Raw genomic sequence first — 18201 nt, 5'->3', positions numbered from 1 at the left:
TTCACCTTTACCAATTTAACATCTGTTGACTTAAGAACACATTCTTAGTATAATCATTTTACTCTGACATAATTACAAACTAATTTATTAGTCAAAAGTAATTTTATTTTTGATCACAATCTTTAGTAGCACAATTAAGCACAGAGAAATTTTAAAAATCTGTCTGTTTACCTTTGTTATATATTTGTTCGATTTGCATCTTGAAATCTGTTAAATATGTATTACTTAACTTTAAAAATGCTGTAGTATTGGAAAATCTCAAAAAAAAAAAAAACTGTGGTGTTGAAAGCTATGTAGTTAGGCTTTATTCGAAGTAGAGCTCCACCTGCTTAGCTATTAAAAGAGGACCAAAATTACTGAATCCTTGTGTGTCTGAAAACTTTCAAGATCCTTAATCATAACATTCCCTCTAAGACTCAGATGTATTTTCATAAGACATTCTGATGTCTCCAGCTTAACTCCAGGACTGTTACTATGCTTAATATTTCTGCTGTGTATGATAATCAGGTATCATGATAATCTCTTAAAAACCTGTTTTTGTTTGTTTGTTTGTTTGTTTTATAGCTTGAGATGTAATTCATATACCATAAAACTCACATATAAAAATGTACAGTTCGGTGGTCTCAGTATCTTCACGGAGTTGTGTAGCTATCGCCACAATCTAATTTGAGAATATTTTAAGCACCACACACACACACACACACACACACACAACAAAATTCATACGCTTTAGCTGTCATTCCCCATTCTTTTCCTAAGGCAACCAGTAATCTAATCTACTTTTTTGTCCCTATAGATTTGCCTGTTCTGGACATTTCCTATAAATGGGCTCATATACGTGGTCTTCTGTGATTGGCTTCTTTTACTTAGCACAATGTTTTCAAGATGAATGTATGTCGTAGTATGTTCAGTACTTGATTTCTTTAAATTACTGAATAACATTTCATTGCGTGCTTCTGCTACATCTTCTTTTTCAATTCTTCAGTTGATGAACATTTAGACTGCTCCAGCCTTTTGTCTATGTGAATAATGCTGCTATGAACATTCGCGTACAAGTTTTTAATTCTCTTCAGTATATAGCAAGGAGTGGGATTGCTGGGTGGTAAAACAGCTTTATGTTTAGCATTTTGAGGAACTGCCAAACTCTATTCTAAAGTGGAGGCTCCATTTTACATTGCCACCAACAATGTGTAAAGGTTCCAGTTTCTTGACGTCCTCATCCACACTTATTATTTTCTGTTTTTTTGATTTTAGCTATCTTGATAGGTGTGAAGCAGTATCTCATTGTGGTTTTGGCTTGTATTTCTCTGATGACTAGTGATGTTGAATATTTTTTAATGTGCTTATTGACAAAAACCCACCATTGATATCTGCACACAGCCTGAGTGAAAAAGTCTAATTGTTCTTCAAATGTAGTTTGGAATATTTTCACTCTTTTTTTTGAGATTTTTGATAGAGAGCAAAGACATTTACTGACCAATACTTCAAGTCAGTTGCAAAGTTGTCCAATATCTTTGCTTTCCATTTAATGAAAGAGTATTAGGAATACCTGTTGTGACTTCTTGGCAGTAAGTGAAGGAAAACTAATCGTTGCTTAAAGATTTCTAATCTTACAAAAGTAAACTGTAAAGTAAGTGAAATTTACTTGACTTTGGTGCTCCTAGCCTACTAATGCATGCTTTTCTCTACTGTTTGAAGAGGCCATTTTTAGTCCTTCCTAACGCCATGTTTTTATATGGTTATCTATCAAGCTTATTTTTAGGACAGAAAGTGAAATGCACAGACACTAAGGAGTATGTGGTGGAAAAAGAAATCTCACTATATATCTTTTCCAAGATTATCTTAAGGGAATGAAGGAATAAAGGGCTACAGTTCTTAGTGAGAAACTAAAGGAACATCAAGAGATGGAGATTTCCTTTGGGTAACCTTCTGCATCATCTGAGGCCCTTCCAGTTGCATGCGACTTAAACCACCCCAGAGCATTTTACCAAAGGCGATGGATTGGATCCCTTAAGCTGAGAGAACTCCAGTGCTATCAGCGAGATGCTTGTCTCAGCTCTGTCCTATGGATTGGCTCCATTCTCACTTTTCTTGGAATGATACCTGGCATCTTCCAGCTCACATCATGATACCAGCCAGTTTAGGAAAGAAGAGAGATTGATTCTCTGATATCCTCAAGTCTTGGAACTGAAGTCCTTGGCCCAAATTAGCCTGATCTGAAACCCATGCTCATTCCTAAATAAGTAACTGTGGCCTGCATGATGAAACTGCTGCTATTGGATTAGCCTAGCACATGCGGTCCCCTGGATCTTGGGTAGAGTTGCTTCAGTAAAAGTGCTTGGGCTGATGAGGCTGGTGAGGCACGGTCAGAAAGAGAAGTAAAAGTAGTGTGAAGAATGATCATTATCTGCTCCAAGCCACAGACCACAGACGGTTTCATCTCCCAAAGAACAGTTCTATGAAGGACATTAGAAAGTCAGGAGCAGTGGTTCCCAAGCTTGAGGGTGTGTATTAGTTTGTTTGGGTTTGCCTGTCCATCATTGTATTTTAGAAGCACATAACTTATTTGGCTTCACAGATTTACAGATGGAGAAAAATTTCGCCATAAGGTGAATCATTCCTTGAGTCTCACCAATGCCAGATTTAGATGATATTTGGATTAGATTTTGGACTTAGAGCTGACGTTGGAATGGGTTAAGACTTTTGGACATGTTGGGATGGTGTGAATGAATTTTGCATGTGAGAAAGACATGAATTTTGGCAGGCTGGATGGTGGACTATTGTGGTTCAGTTGCGTTTGTCGAAAATTCCTATGCTGAAGTCCTAACTCCCAATACCTCAGAATGTGACTTTATTAGAAACTGAGTAGTTGTGGGTATAATGAGTTAAGATGAGGTCAGTAGAGCGAGCCCTAAACCAGTATGACTGGTATTCTTTTATAAAAGGGGGATATTTGGAAAAACATCTGATGATTGGAATTACGCTGCCACAAGCCAAGGAGCTAACAGAAGCTAAGAGAGAGGCCTGGAACACACGTGTTTTTAGTGCTTTCAAAAGGAACATGGCTCTGTTGTAACAAAGTGCCAGACATTGAGTGGCTTAGACAACAAAAAAATTCACTGTCTCACAGTTCCAGAAATCTGAGATCAAAGTGTCAGCAGGGCCTTGTTTTTGGACCACAGTGTCTAATGCTCTCACCTGGACTTTAACTGGGTTTATTGTTATTGCTTTTTTTTTTTTTTTTAATAGAAGAAACAAAAGCGCCTGAAGATGATGAAATGGAGAAGCTCTACAAATCATTAGAGCAAGCTAGTCTATCTCCTCTTGGGGACCGACGACCTTCAACCAAGAAGGAGCTGAGAAAGTCCTTCGTGAAACGGTGCAAAAATCCGTCCATAAATGAGAAACTCCACAAAATCCGAACATTGAATAGCACATTAAAGGTAAAAAAAAAAAAAAAAAAAAAAAAAAAAAAAAAAAAAAAAATTCCGTAGATAAACTCTGTGGATGTGGGGCAAGGAGTAGCGAGTTCTGCAGAGAGATTCGTGCCGAGCGCGAATTCATGGAGGTTGGGGGGTGGGAGGAGCAGTAAAAGCAAATCCAGTCTCCACGGAGGTGAAATGAACCTTGATGTTCTTAAAGCCCTAGAACATTCACACAGTAACACCAGTGCACTTGTCTGCAATAGGCCTTGCTCTGGTGTCAAGTTTCAAATGTTAGCCTCTGAGAAGGGAAGACTCATCTATAATTTTTGTGTTTTGTACACTTTTACCTGATACGGTCGATGTTGGTGAGAGCTTAGGAGAGCCACCTCATGAGAATGAACAGTAATATTAATAAAATCTTGGGATTTCACCTGATTTATCAGAGGGTGGTGGTGTTCTGTACTACATTCAAAAGAAATTTTTTAGATTTCAAATATAGCAAAACCTCAGTGACGCCCAGCTGTAGGCCCTGTGGCCAAGATGCACCCTGAGAGCCAGGCAGTGGAAAATACACACTTTGTGGTAATAGACCAGCAGATATTTTCACAATAGGAATGAGCCACAGTGGACAGGATGTACTGAAGCTACTTTCGGGACCTCCTCTAACTAAAATGTTTCTTTGTAACAAAGCATCCTGCTTTCACATTGATTGTAGCGTGAACAGGAGGAGGTCAGATACTTTGCAAAATAGTCCTGAATTAGCAGAAGGTTTATAGATTCTGAAAAGCTTTGATAGATCCTGTGATTTAATTCAGGTTTGTACATTGTCCTTTTGCATCGAGAATTTTAATCTCTTTCCAGGAATAAATATCAGCAATCAAAAAGGACAAGGTTGCAAAGCCATGAGTAAATGACTCTTAGATGTCCCGGTTAGTCAATGGAAAACCTAAGCACCCTACAAGGCTGCAAAAATCAGGCCGAAAATGAAAGGCAAAGGAGTTTTTTAATTATACAAAGAAAATCCAAATGCAGAGAAATTTCCTCACATTTAATGATGGAAAACAGCACTAGCACTCATTTCAAAGGCAAACATGCTATATTTCACAGCATGTACAGAGTTCGTAAATATTTCTGGTCTTTCCTTTTTATGTTTACTTATTTTATTAACTTTATCGGGGTGACATTAGTTAATAAAATCAAATAAGTTGCAAGTGTACAATTTAATAATACGTCATGTCGCATTGTGTGTTCACCACCTAACATTAAAATTTCCTTCCATCACCAAATATTTGACCCTCTTTACCTTTATTCGGTCTTTCAATGAAATATGCCACAGTATTTTGGGATGTTACTCTTATTCATGATGACTGATATAAGTGAGTATATTTTTCATTGAACAAATATTTCCTGAATCTTACTGTGTACCAGGCCCTATTCTAGGGTGCCGGAACCATTGCGTGGACCCCAATGGACAATGGGACCAGAGAGGAAAACCGTTAGAATGCAATGCGACGATAGGTGTGAGAGTCGATACAGGCTTGGGGCGCTCTGGTAGCTCCATGGAGGAAAGCAGCTACTTACCTGAGGCCATTAGGGCCAGTGTCATGGAGGTGCTGACAAGTGGCTGGTGAGCAAGAGGAGAGGAATCTCAGGGTAAGAAGGAAGGGCATTCGAGGAAACGGACCTGGCCCAGGTACATGTGCATCAGTGGACAGCGTGCTATAGTCTGCGTTGGGAGAAACAGGAAATGAAGGCTTATCAGGGGGTAGGCGGGGCAGGGCATTTCTAGACAGAGAATAATTGTGTTCTAGGCTTTCCAAAGAACAGCCCTGGGGTTCTAGGCCATCACAGGACTGTGGGGTTGGCACAAAGAACCCAAAGTTTTTACCATGTTGTTTATTCTCTGTGGCCTCTTCCTTTCCATGCACCGTGACCATGGAATTGAATTCAGCTCTTTCTTTTCTCCCTCGGTATTAATTATCTATTGCCAAGTAACAAAATATCCCGAACTTAGCAACTACAAGCAATAAACACTGATTATTTTGCGGTGTCTGCGGGTCAGGAACCTGGGCGCGGCTTGGTTCACAGTGCTTCCCGCCCCGAGGTCTCCCATGCGACTGCTGTAATGCAGGCATCGGCCCGGGCTGCGCGCATCCCTCCCCTCGCTGAAGATGTACTTCCAGGAGCTCGCATGCAGCCATTGTCAGGATTCAGTTCCTTGCAGGTTGCTGGACTGAGGGTCTCTGTTGTTTGCTGTCTTTTGGTGCAACCCCAGTTCTTTGCCCTATGAGCCTCTTCCCTGGGGCAGCTTCCGAGTAAAACAGAGTGAGGGAGCGAGCAAGACGGATCCCATCCCAGTCATGGTTGCGACATTATATTTACAGGTCGGCCTGTATTGGCAGAGGGGAACTACCCAAGGGCAGGAGTACCAGGGAGCAAGGGACATGGGGGTGGGGTACACCCGGGGGTAGGAGCTGCTGTCTCTCTACGTTCCCGAAAGAAGCCCTTTTCACAGATCCCTTAGATCTCACAAAGGTGTGATGCTGGGGCTGCTGGGGCTGATGGACCATCAGAGATGTCACGTGGGTCTTCCTTCATCAGGAGGAGGAAGATATGGTGATGTGGAGATTGGTTTTACAGAAAAAAAAAAAGCACTTTCACCTTTATGTTGCAGGAAGGTGATTTGGTACATGTCTGTTTATTCATGTTGAAAGACTGTAAGAATTATTTTATTTTAACTATCTTTAATTTAATAATTTAACTTTAATAGTTCTTAAAATTCAAAGCAGTCAGGTTGGTGATTGCCTTTGTGGAGGAAAGGAGGATTTGGCCGGGAAGGGGCTGCGTAAAGGTCTTTTTTTGTCCTTGGTGGTAGTTACAGAGAATTGTTTACTTTGTGATGATTCATCAAGCACAAATCTTATTACATATGCACTTGATGTATGTTACATTGCAATATCAATATTTATTTTAAAAATACTTCAAAGTTGGAGTGGGGGCCAGCAAAGACAGCAGAATTTAATGCAGAAACAAGGAAACTGTTTTAACAATAATGTTTATATTAGCGAAGAACACAGTCCATCAATAAAGAACTATTCCCACACTGGGATTGTATTGAGACAAATGCTCTTTGTGGAAATTCTTCTAGGAAGTCGAGCAAACTGTCATGTCATCCTCAGAGTGTAGATCTTTAGGAATTTCTGATAGCGCAACATCCATTAACTTTTGGCTAAGTCTGCCTTTATTTTAAAATGAATGATTCATGGGTCTGCCTAAAACTTTCAGGGCTTCCCTGAAGGAACAAATCGAGGAACAAATCCTTTTTCTCCCCATTGCTTTGTCAAGCACATTTCCAGCGCTGAGGTGTTGAGTCAAGCCATGTACTGCATATTTGGAGTGAGAAATAAGGATAGCATTCTCTCTTTCATGGTATTTTTTGGAAGCCCTACTAAGCTCTGCCTGCCTGCCAGAAAGTCAAAAGTGGTTCAAAATGGTTCAAAGTGGTTCAAAGTGGTTCAAAGCATTCGGCGAGCCTCTTGCACCATTGGGAGAACAGGGCTGGCGGGTGATGCCGCTGACCCCAGGGTGCTGGGGCTAAGGAGAGCTCAGAGGTTCTGTTCTTTCAATAATTTCTTTTCTCTTTATTTGTGCCTCCAGTTTTTTCTTTTAATCCTGAAAATTAACACAAACTTGAGCCAAATGGAAAGAAATTTGAATTGTTTAGAGCTCAAACCGTGTGTGAAGTGTTAGCCTACAGTGGAAGAGACCCCTTTCTAAGACCTTTTATCAGATTTAGAGGGGTAGTTAGTTCAATTTTTCCTTTAAAAAATATATTTTCCAAATTTTGTTAATCTGCAAAGATCTTAGTTATTTCAATAAAATATTAGAATCCTGCTCTGAACAGATGCCAAAATTTCTTAAGAACAAAGTAAAAATCTTTAAATAATTTCATATGAATAGCACGATGGTGATAAAGCGTGAAAGCTTTATTATTATTATTATTATTACTATTATTTTGAAAATACTAGTTTTTGAAAGGTAGATGTTGAGAACTCAGAGGGAAGAAAGAATACTCTCTTGGCCAAGCTTGACTTTCTACCTGTCTAACCTCCCTTCCTCTGCTTCTAGGTCCTGGTCAACCTACCTGTTATCCTTTTTTAAGTTATTTTCCTACTTGTTTTCTTACTTGGGTTTCTTGAAATCCAAATATATCCTTTGCTCTCCATCTATAACACATTCCTGCTCTCTCAATTCAAAATTATAAATCTCATTCAGACTATTGTATATGTGGTATATTTCCCTTGAAATACATATTATTCTGACCAATTTAGAAATAAGAAAAGAAGAAAAAAAGAAAATGTAACAAAACACCCCAAAGAAAATGTAAGTTAACAGTAACTATAGAGTACAAACAATACATTTGTATGCCATTAATATTTGTGATCACTTATGGCCAGATACCTTGTTTGGATGAACTAAATGCCAGTTCTAGAATCCCTAAAGTTATATGCAAATGTCTGTATGTAAATAGATGGATAGATATCTAGATATATATTATATATATATATATAACATTTTTATTTGTTTATGAAGAGGATTTCCTCAGACTCTAAATAGGGTTCATGATGCAAAAGAAATGAAAAAGCAAACAGATAATTCGTTCATTCATTCATTTCTTATTTTATATTCTTATTTTCTTCAACAAGCATTTAGATATGTGTCTACTATGTGTCGGTCATTCTTTCAGGTACTTGGGTATGTGGCAGTGGGTGTACCAGATGAAATTGCCTGCCCTCATGAAGCTTACATTTAGGTAGAGAAAAAAATAAAATATTTAGCACACTGAGTATGCTAAGTAATGATAGATTTGCTGGATGGTAGAAGAGAAGGGGGGAAAAGAATGCTGAGGGATTGATTTTTAATTCGGATAGAGATGAAATCCTCTTTGAAAGATGCAATTTGAGTAAAATCTGAAAAAGGAAAGAGAATGAGCCTTGAGGCTATCTGAAGTAGAGTGTTCCAAGTAAAAGGAACAGACATGCAAATCCCTTGCAGGGGCACGGGGCAGAGGCGAGGGGTACCTAACAAGTTTAAGGTAAGCAGAGGTCAGTATGGTTGAGGTACATACAGTATGGGATGGGGATGGGGTGAGTAGAGGGTCGGAGAGGGATCATTTCATATGGTGCCTCATTTTATGTGGGGGTTGGGGAGGGCGTGTAGAGCATAACAGAAACTTAGTTTTGGATATTTTAGACATGGTACACTTGAGATGCCCATTAGGTGTCCAGGTGGAGCTGCTGAAGAGGAAGTTTAGATGAACAAGTTCATTTGTGACCCTCAGTATACAGGGAGAGTGGGAGAGATTCCATGAGATCACCGAGAGCGTGAATGTAGATAGAACAGAGAGAAGGCTCAAGGCCGGTGCTCTAGGGTGTCCCAGTGTGAAAGAGACTGGGCCGCATGGAGGAGCCAGTGAAGAAGACTGAGAATAAGCTGCCGTCGTGGGATGAGAAAAATCAGGAGAATGAGTCACAGAAGTCACATGATGAAAGTGTTTGAAAATGAGTCATCAACACTTTTAGGTGCTGTTGGAGACGAATAATTGGTTATTGAATTTAACGACATGGAGGTCATCGACGGCCTTAACAAGAGCAGTTTTGGTAGAATGGTGTGGACACAGGACTTGTGGGAGTGGGTCTGTGAGAGAGTAGGGACGGGGACCTTGGAGACAATGAGGAAAGTGGAGCATCCGCTGGAACAGGGAGACGGAGTCAAGAGGTGGCTTTTAAGATGGGAAACATAATAGTACGTGCCGTACACCAGTGAGAATCAAGTGGAGATGCGAAACTGATGAGTTGCACACAAGGGAAGAAATGCTGGAATGAATCTGTTGAATGTGGGGTGGGGGATAGTATGCAAGTGGAGAGATTGGTCTTTGCTAGGAGCACAGACTTTTTCTCCAAATGAGCAGGAAGGAAAGCGGAAATATATTCATGCACATGTATGTAGTGGGCAACAGGAACTTAGGAGAAATCTTCTGATTGTTGCAATTTCTTCAAAACAAAAAAATTACATCAGCTACAAGGGAGGATGGAAGCAAGACATGGATGAGGACGAGCAGTTCTGAAATAGTCCTTTGGGAGAGTGATGAGGAAATATGCTTACTGGATAGTCGTGAAAGCCCACTTACGGGCAGTGGTCATGAACTTGAACTGTGGCCAGTGAGCACGGTTGTGAATTTTTAGCTGCACACATGCCTTCCATGGCGTAGGCAGAGAGCTTGGCTCAATAATAGACATGCGTTGAATGTCTACCTGGCACTCGGCATTGTGTGAGGTGTGAAGAATACAGGGATGAATACAATATGTTTAGTCACCTTCCTTATGGAGCTTTAGAATTGCTGGTATAACAAGTCCGTGAATATCTAAGCACAACACAGTAAAATTCTAAGAAGGCAGGAGAGTACTGAAAAAGCTTCCAAGTCCAACTTGGAGGTTCAGAGAAGATTTTCTGAAGAACACAATCCCTGAAATGAGTATGGATTTATGAGTTCCAGTAAAGCCTGTTAAAGAAAGATTAGAAAGTGTTCCATGTGAAAGCAACATTAGGAATTAGAGTTCATCTGGTGAAGACACTTGAGGAAGGTTCTTCATGTGACACAGCATTGTGGATGTGCGAACTAGCATTGCGGCTGGGTTGGGGGAGTGAAGTAACATCCACATTTTTAGAGCGGAAAGAAAGAAGAAAGTGGACAATCAGCAAATGGAGCTCAAGTCCACGGAACCTTGGACAGGAAGGGGAATGACTGAAGGGGACCCCCATTTTCGGTGGATCTCTGCACTGCCGTGTGTGGGATGGGTTTAAGGCAGGAGGCTCTGGCAGCAGGTCAAGTTGGCATATTGGACTTTATATCCAAAATCAGGATTAAGGTCATAGGGGATGGAGGGAACAAGAAAGATCTGAGGTAAAATTGTCAGGACAAAATGATCCTTTTTTTTTTTTTTTTTTTAATGTAGAGGCTGTTGCGTTTTATTTTTATTCCATTTCTTGACTACAGAAAACTCCCCTAACCTGAGCCCAGCATTTCAGAAATGTGAGTCATTGTTTACAGAGGAGGCAAGGCGAAATAATATGAATAGATTATTTACTCCATGAGTATCATTGTAGTCCATGCTGTTTTCCTGGAAAGTTAGTAGTCTTTGAAGGAAAAGATGGTCTATGTATTTGTTAAATGTGTGTGATTTATTAAAATTAAGATAAAAAATAAACAAGATATATTTCGTATTATCTTATTTCTTAGGGGAAATAATATGTCTCATTTTTACTTAGTGAAGTTTGGATGAGCAATGAGATGATTATACAATTGTGAGTTCTAGGAGGAGTAATATTCACACTGAGATAGTCGTATTAGTGGTGTGGGATAACAGATTGATCAGCGAAGAGCAACGCAGAAGACCTTGGCTATTGGTCTAGTTCTTTAGCTGGGTAAGATACTTAACTTCTTTCTGGCTAGCGTATTTAAATGGATGTTCTGCCATTATTATTCGGGGTCGTTGTAGGGATTTCATTATTAATGTGTAAAAACACTTTCATTTTATGATAATTTTATGATGACTGACTATGTGCATTGATTTGTGGAAGGGCTGAAGGTGGTTTATTAAAACTAAGATACTCACAACATCCCCCTGACTTTTCGTTTCTACTTGGACAGTGTAAAGAACATGACCTAGCCATGATTAACCAGTTGCTGGATGATCCGAAGCTGACAGCCACAAAGTACAGGGAGTGGAAGGTCATGAACACTCTGCTGATTCAGGACATCTATCACCAGCAGCAGGACCCCACGGCTGACCCGGAAGGCCCCCCGCAGGGCCGTGAGAGCCCGCCTTCCTCCGCCTCCATCGAAAATTCTATTTGAGAACAAGCCAGAGTTCTCTCCCCTCCTGACCCCGAGCAACACTGCAAGATGCTGCAAGAGCTTACGTTTTTCCTTCAAAGGAAAACTGAGACCAGTTCCTCAAGCATCAGCTCCCTCTCTAAAGAGGCAGCTCATGGCGAGGACCAGCACCGCTCACGGCAGGACTCCCACTTCTGGTCGTAGGGTGTCGTCAAGACTGGAGCGATGGAGTCCAGCCGAACGGTTCTCGTGCTCCTGCCGGGAGCTCACGGGTATGCCAGGCTCTAGATGCCGCGTGAGCACTCTCTCTTCTGTTCCTTGCTCTCAAGAGAATTACGATGGTTTGTGGACAAAAGATCACTTTTTTTTTTTTTAACCTGGGATGCTTATTCATAGAACTATTCAGTTTTCCAAAAGAAGAATGTACATATTCTACTTGGTTGGGTAGCTGAGTTCTCCAAATCATTTTTTTGTTTGTTTTTTTCTGAGTGGAGAAATGTTTTCTACAGCAGCAACTGGAACAAGACAAACGGGTGCATGGCACCGAAATCCCCTGCTAACTGTCCAGAATGGTGGCGCTTTTTCCACGAGTTGAGAAATATTTCCTAGCGAGGGACGTGTGGGAGAGCCCAGGGAGGAGTCATGCTCTATCTTGCACTCACTCAAAGGACAGCTTGATAGTTTCACACTTTACCCAGGTGGCGGTGGGATCTGATTAATTTTTCCTTTCCACTGAACAGCTCACAGAAAACTATCTCATTACACTTGGAGGCTTCTACTTCCTCCAGTTTTTCTGAACCATCGTATGAGATGTAAGACATCCAGAAAGGGATGTTTGCTGCTTTTGTCCTTTGGGGGCGGTGCCTATGCACAGTATACATATACCTGGGTTCCCCAGGATAAACGATGACAAGATGATTCTGTTATTTGAATTGTTTCAATATCTCTACTCCAAAAAAAAAAAAAAAAAAAAATCCAACAAAAAACAGAAGAGTTAGAACATGATTGCTTTATTTTTGTACGTTTATGTGTCATTTTGTGTTCTATGTGAATAGCTATAATACGTTTGTTATTTAAATATATTTATAGGTCAAATTACTAGTGTTTTAAAAGATGATATACTATCACATGTTTTGCTCAGTATATATTCTCAAAGTATATATGTTTTGCTTGAGAGAAATAGAAATATTATTGATTATTGAGTAATTGGAGTTATCATGTTGCACTATAATGTTTGAGGAATGCTCAGGAAATCTCGGATAAATATCGGGCATGCAATAATAAACTTTCATTTTCTGGTGTCTTTCCCCTCCCCCCCTCCCCCTTCCTCACCCTCACCCCAGACAGCTTGGATTTCTCTGTTTTAAGTCGTTTCTTTAATTAGAAAAGGATTTCATCTCACATTTTCTCTTCTAGTAAATAAACTTTAAGCTTTACACTATTTACGCCCACAAATTCTAAACCAGATGAAGTACAATTAATGTAGTCTTTTGTGTAGACTAATAGAAATTTTGGGGTCTGGTAAAAGAACTAATTTTACTAAGGAAGCAATATGAAAGTCTTCACTTGCTAATTTTCATGAATATTTCTCACCATAAGAATAATCACAACCCACCAAAAACCCATTTTGGGCCCTACCCTTACAAATTGTCAACATAACACAGTTTTCTTTATAGAGTCTAAGTGTGGCTTGACATTCAAATAGAAATAACCCTCTGAATTTTGTATGCAAACTAAATGGAAATAGTTGTTGAATATTTCCTCAAGCTTTACTGGGAAATTTTAATGCTTTCCAAACAAAAAACAACCTTAACATTAGGAAAGAGGAAAAAAAGAAAAAGAAAAAGGAAGAAAGTTGCGATACTATAAGCTTCTGTGAGGTAAGAGGCCATGTCAGTCAGTTTGGCCTAGCAAACAGATGGAAAGTGCTGGGTGAGGCCATGGGCCAAATGGCAGAGGGCGCCTCTCCAGCGGGTGTACTGTTTGCACAGGAGAGAAATAAAGATTCAGGTCCTCAGACCGGACCTGCAAGCTTCTGTATCAGAGGCCAGTGCTTTAGTCTCTGCATTCTAGAAATGATCATTGATTCTTGCTGTATTTAGCAGCTGTTAAAAGATTGATTGTACAGAATTCATAATGTAAAAAAAAAAAAAAAAAAACTGTTGAGGGAAGGAGAAAGAATAACGGGGAAAATAATAATGGAGTGTGACGTAATGTTCTTTTACCTTTTTTTCTGGTTTATGGCACCAACCTATAAATTTCAAAATGGTTTTTCCTAAATTAAAGTATTCCGAAAGCTTTTGACTAGGGCTAAGAAATAACATTTCAATGCTTTCCTTTGGCTTTTTATTAATACATATTTAACTGACCTTTTAGTGTAAATTCCTTTAGAACCACTCAAAGGCAAAATCGGTCCAGAGATTACTTAGGCCTTTCAGTTATTTTTCAAAGTCAAGTTCATCTAGAAGTGTTTGCTTTGTTAAAGCGGTTTCTTTGCAGAATCTCTCCAAATGAAGAGTACGCTGAACTGCACAACGTTGCGCCTTGCTCTTCTAGACCCAAACCGCCTTCTCGTCAGCTCTTTCCCCCTCTGCAGATGCTTTCTCTCTGTTACATTGTGCTGAGCAGGAGGGGGTGCTTCTGTGAGTTCCCAGCTTCACCTGTGGCCTCTTCCTTCCAGTTTATTCCTGGGGTTTGAGTCATCTCTGAAAGGGATTTAGGGTCGGGTCGTTTTATCAGGTGATCTACCCTCATGAGGTCTGAGGGCTGTGGAATGACCTAGAGCCACGGCTGCTCAGAAGGGAAGCAGACAATCTCTGAACATAACCAGGTCCAAACCTGTGGCACCGGCTGTGGACTGAGACCTGCACTGGATTCCTCTTTGGGCTTGTGGGGAGGATGGCTTCTCTCTATCCGTTGGTCTGGGGACCCAGTCTGGTGTCTGGTGTGATGCCCTCACTGGTTGGTTCATTGCAGCACATGCTGAATTGGATGGTCCCACATTTGAAGGGCATCTTTTGGTTTTAATAATTCTTATTTCTGCTTTAATCTCAGCATAGCATCAAAGGCCTAGAAAGAATCATGAAACATATTATTACAGACTCCGGGACGCCTAAGAAAGAGCTTGTGTTTGGAGTCAGATTTCAATGTGAAACCAATGCCTTATATTTACATAGCACTTTGTAGCTTGCAAGTTGGTGTTTCAGGCTCTCCCTTCTGCCTCCCCAGTGGTCTTTGTGGGGGTGAGTGTGGATTATCACTACTCCTTTTGATGGAGGAAGAAAACAAACTCTGAAAAGTGAGGCACATGGAGAGAGCCCCAGGTGGTACAGCCAGGACTTGAACTTGTACCTCCCTCTCACCTTACCTTGAGCCGTTGCTGTTAGGACCAAACTGTTTGACTTGGAGTGTGCATGCCATTGCATTGAAATAGGCACACGTGGTGGCTTTTGCAAAGTCATCCATTTGAAATCTGAGGGGGCCTCTTTTCCTTGAGCACAGTTCCTCCGTCATGGCCTAATAGGTTTCTGTCCCTCCTGCAGTGACCTGCTGACTGTGAGTACAGGTTTAACCTAATTATTCTGCTTCCTTTCCTTCCTCCTGTAAAGTATGATGTCTATTAGGTGACGTGAGATCCATAGATGAAAGAGATATGTTTAAAGAAATAGAGTGCATTTATTTTGTTTTTCTTTCTAAAAGTATCAAGAGATTCACAGACCCAGCTTAGTGACTAGGGGTCAGGCTCTTAATTTCCTCTCTCAATGTCTTCTCATGTAATCATGATAATTTCCTCAGATAGCCTTTAAATCACAAACACTGAGATGTAAAAGGAAAATGCCCCTTTTAAGTCTTTTAAAGAAAGGTGACATTAAAAGGTAATATTTTGATAAAGCCACACGGAAGATTTAGTGAGTAATTTAAGTATGGAGAATGACATTTCAAAAGTCACTATATATTGAAAAGCTACCATATCCAAGTGAAGGTTCAGGTTGAATCTCTTCTTCAGTCTGATAGAATATGATAATTGATTGGGTTGTTTTTCCCCATTTATTTCCCTCCCAATTTTTTGCATAATTATTTCATAAGAGAAATCAAGTCCTAGAAATGTGAGGTGACTGCCCCCCTAGACTTTTGTAATAGACAATTAAAAAGGAGAGATTTTGAACAGCTGCATGTTTCTCTATACTGTGAGTTGGGAAGCAATTTCCTAGTCTCTTCTGCACATTTTTTTTTTTCTCCATACTGTCACAGACCACAGAGAAAACATTAGACATGGATTCTACATTAAAAAGAAATGGTTCTTTCATTTTTATTACTGTAGGGAGACTTAACTGTCCTGTACTGATATTTCTTTACCTTACGTCCAAAGGGGAAGCATGCCCCATGGAGACACTTAGCATCCCATAATAAAAGCCAGAATTTTAAATCACCATATATTTTAATGTGCTTGCATGCTGGGGATGTGACTTTTAGCACTGCATGGTGTTTGGGGGCAAGATGTTAATACAGAAATGATACCTTCAAGTTCATTGTGCTTTTATTCTATGTCTCCTACCCTCTCGGACTGAACTGAACAAAAAAAAAGTGTCATGGCTCATTTCTCCTGCTTTATGTTTTTGAGGTTGACTTGTAAGATAAAAATAAAAACAAGGTAAAATATATCTAGTAAAATGACATGGAAAAAAATTGAAATATACTGTTGGTGTTCATTTTCTGCCCTATACTATGTGTCCTCAAAGGAAAAAAAAAAAAAAAAACAGGAAGTGTCTGATGGCCAGACTTTTATCTTCTGCAAGGGATATAGTGCCCTCTGGTGGCACTCATAAAATAATTTATTCTAGATTCCCGATGTTTTTATTTTTAAATAAAATGTCTAATTCTGTTGAGAAATCCATTTCAACAATGTGGTCTTCTCTAATGGCCCTCAGCTTACAAGTTTGTTAGTGTAGAGATATTTATATTTTTTCAACGTTTTTATTGGTCCATAAAATTGGACTTGCATATTCCCACATTTTGTTTAGAGATTTAAAAAAATTTGCAGGTGATAAAAGTTACAACCTGTGGCACATAAGTTCCTTAAAATACGTGAAATTTTTCTGTGAAAACTGAACAAAGAAAATATTGAAATAGTATAATAAATTGCCTTTATTTTGGATTCACTGATTGGAGGAAGCTAGCCTGGATTTGAACTTAATTCGTACCTCATCCATTAATGTCTGCACAAACAACGTATTACTTTTTTCCTCTCTCTCCCCCGATTTTCACTTCACATGCTGAGCTCCATCCTCTTTTCTCCATCCTGCGGCCACCAAGTATGTCAAGGTTCCTACATGGATGCAGTAAAAATTATCCTAGACCACAGGGATCAGCAAAAGGCATAGGTATAGTGTGTTCCTGATTTCTAGAACAATCCTGCATTAGTTTCCTATTGGTGCTGTTAACAAATGACCACAGATTTAGTAGTTTAAAAAAATGTGCTTTCTGATAAGTGTGGCGGTCATAAGTCTGCTGCGGGTTTGCTTGGGCTAAAATCAAGGCGATGGCAAGATGGTGCTCCTTCTGGTGGCTCCAGGGGACAACACATTTCCTTGCCTGCTCTAGGTCACCCGCATTCTTTGCCTCTTGGCCCCTTTCCTCCATCTTTAAAGTCAACAATGCCGTAATTCTCCACACCTTTCTTCCCCAGTCACACCTTCCTCAGTCTCTTAAAGACCCTTGTGATTCTATTGGGCCCACTTGGATAATCCAGGAAACTCTATTTTAAGGTCAGCTGACTAGCAACGTGAGTTCAACCTGTGACCTGAATTCCCCTTGCGCTTCATCCCCATCTGTAATACGTGCACAGTTTCCAGGGCGTAGAACATGGCCATTATTCCGCCCATCACAAAATTCCGTTTCAAATATCCTTCTTAGTCCCCCTGAACCATCAATATCTCCCAGAAATTTCAAGATTTCCAAGTTTTAACTTCATGCATGAAAGTCCTTCGTCATACCATGTGACTTGAATTTGATTTCCTCAAAATATGAATCACCGTAGGAGAGGTAATTCCACCTTTATAAGGAAAAAATGTAAAAAAAAAAAAAAAACACCCAAAAACCAATGCCCCCCCCCCAAAAAAAATTTCTAGCTTTTAAAATCATATTTACACAAGTAAGCAAGTCTATTATTTTGATAATCAGATCAGGTTTTACAATACCTGCATTTAAAGACAAAGCACTAGAAAGTCACTTTTGAGAATCAAGTACTGTAAGCAAAGGATAATTTAGGCCTAAAAATCTCTGTGCCATGTCAAATTGATCGAGGAGTTTGGCTGAGTCACAGCCTCCTCTCCCATGAAAGAGGGAGGGTAAAATTTCCAGAGGTCCCAGCTTTTGTAAATCACAATCTGGGCATTATTTTTGTCTTTTCTCTTTATAAAAAAAAACAACACTTGTATTTCTAGGTAATTTTTTCATGCAGTCTGTTAATTTTTCCAGTCACATATTTTAGAAAGTCATAAATACTCTGCCAAGGGTGAAGTTGTGGCTGAGCACGTCTTGGCAGTCCTGTCCAGAGGGAAGGGACAAAATTGCCAGGCGAGCAGGGTACCCGGATATCTAGCCAGTTATTATCTTAGTGCCAAAGTTGCTGTTGTGGATGCTGTGGAACCCTGCCCAGATATGTTCACCTGGCCAGAGCTTTTTATTCCCCATTTACTATGAGCTTTTGCAGCTAACAGCACTCCCCACCCTGTTTTTTTTTTTTTTTTTCATAAAATTATCCTTAGCTAAATAAGAGTCATTTAGCCAGGAGGTTATGCTCTCCGTCCCCAACCAGGGTGGTCTCGTTGAATGACTGGCTGAGACCAAATGGCAGCACTGAACAGTCATAAACAAAAT

At 39.9% G+C, this 18201-nt stretch overlaps 1 protein-coding gene across 11 annotated transcripts in view; it reads left to right on the top strand.

The window, feature by feature from the left end:
* The window catches only part of IPCEF1 (interaction protein for cytohesin exchange factors 1), a 140649-nt gene extending 124437 nt beyond the window's left edge, over window positions 1-16212 (top strand). For 10 of the 11 annotated variants that reach the window (XM_016156326.2, XM_016156322.2, XM_016156328.2 and 7 more), the window contains 2 exons: window positions 3250-3443; window positions 11137-16212. In XM_016156326.2, the coding sequence (XP_016011812.2) occupies window positions 3250-3443; window positions 11137-11343 (401 nt within the window). In that variant the 3' untranslated portion in view covers window positions 11344-16212. Of the gene's footprint in view, window positions 1-3249; window positions 3444-4853; window positions 8541-11136 lie in introns of those variants that run through there. The other variant, XM_036222914.1, reaches the window with a different exon arrangement.
* The last annotated feature ends 1989 nt before the right edge of the window (window positions 16213-18201 follow it).

This window comes from Rousettus aegyptiacus, unplaced genomic scaffold (genome assembly GCF_014176215.1).
Source record: "Rousettus aegyptiacus isolate mRouAeg1 unplaced genomic scaffold, mRouAeg1.p scaffold_m13_p_1, whole genome shotgun sequence".
In the NCBI taxonomy this organism is placed as follows: domain Eukaryota; kingdom Metazoa; phylum Chordata; class Mammalia; order Chiroptera; family Pteropodidae; genus Rousettus; species Rousettus aegyptiacus.
This window is presented reverse-complemented; position numbering and strand designations above follow the sequence as displayed.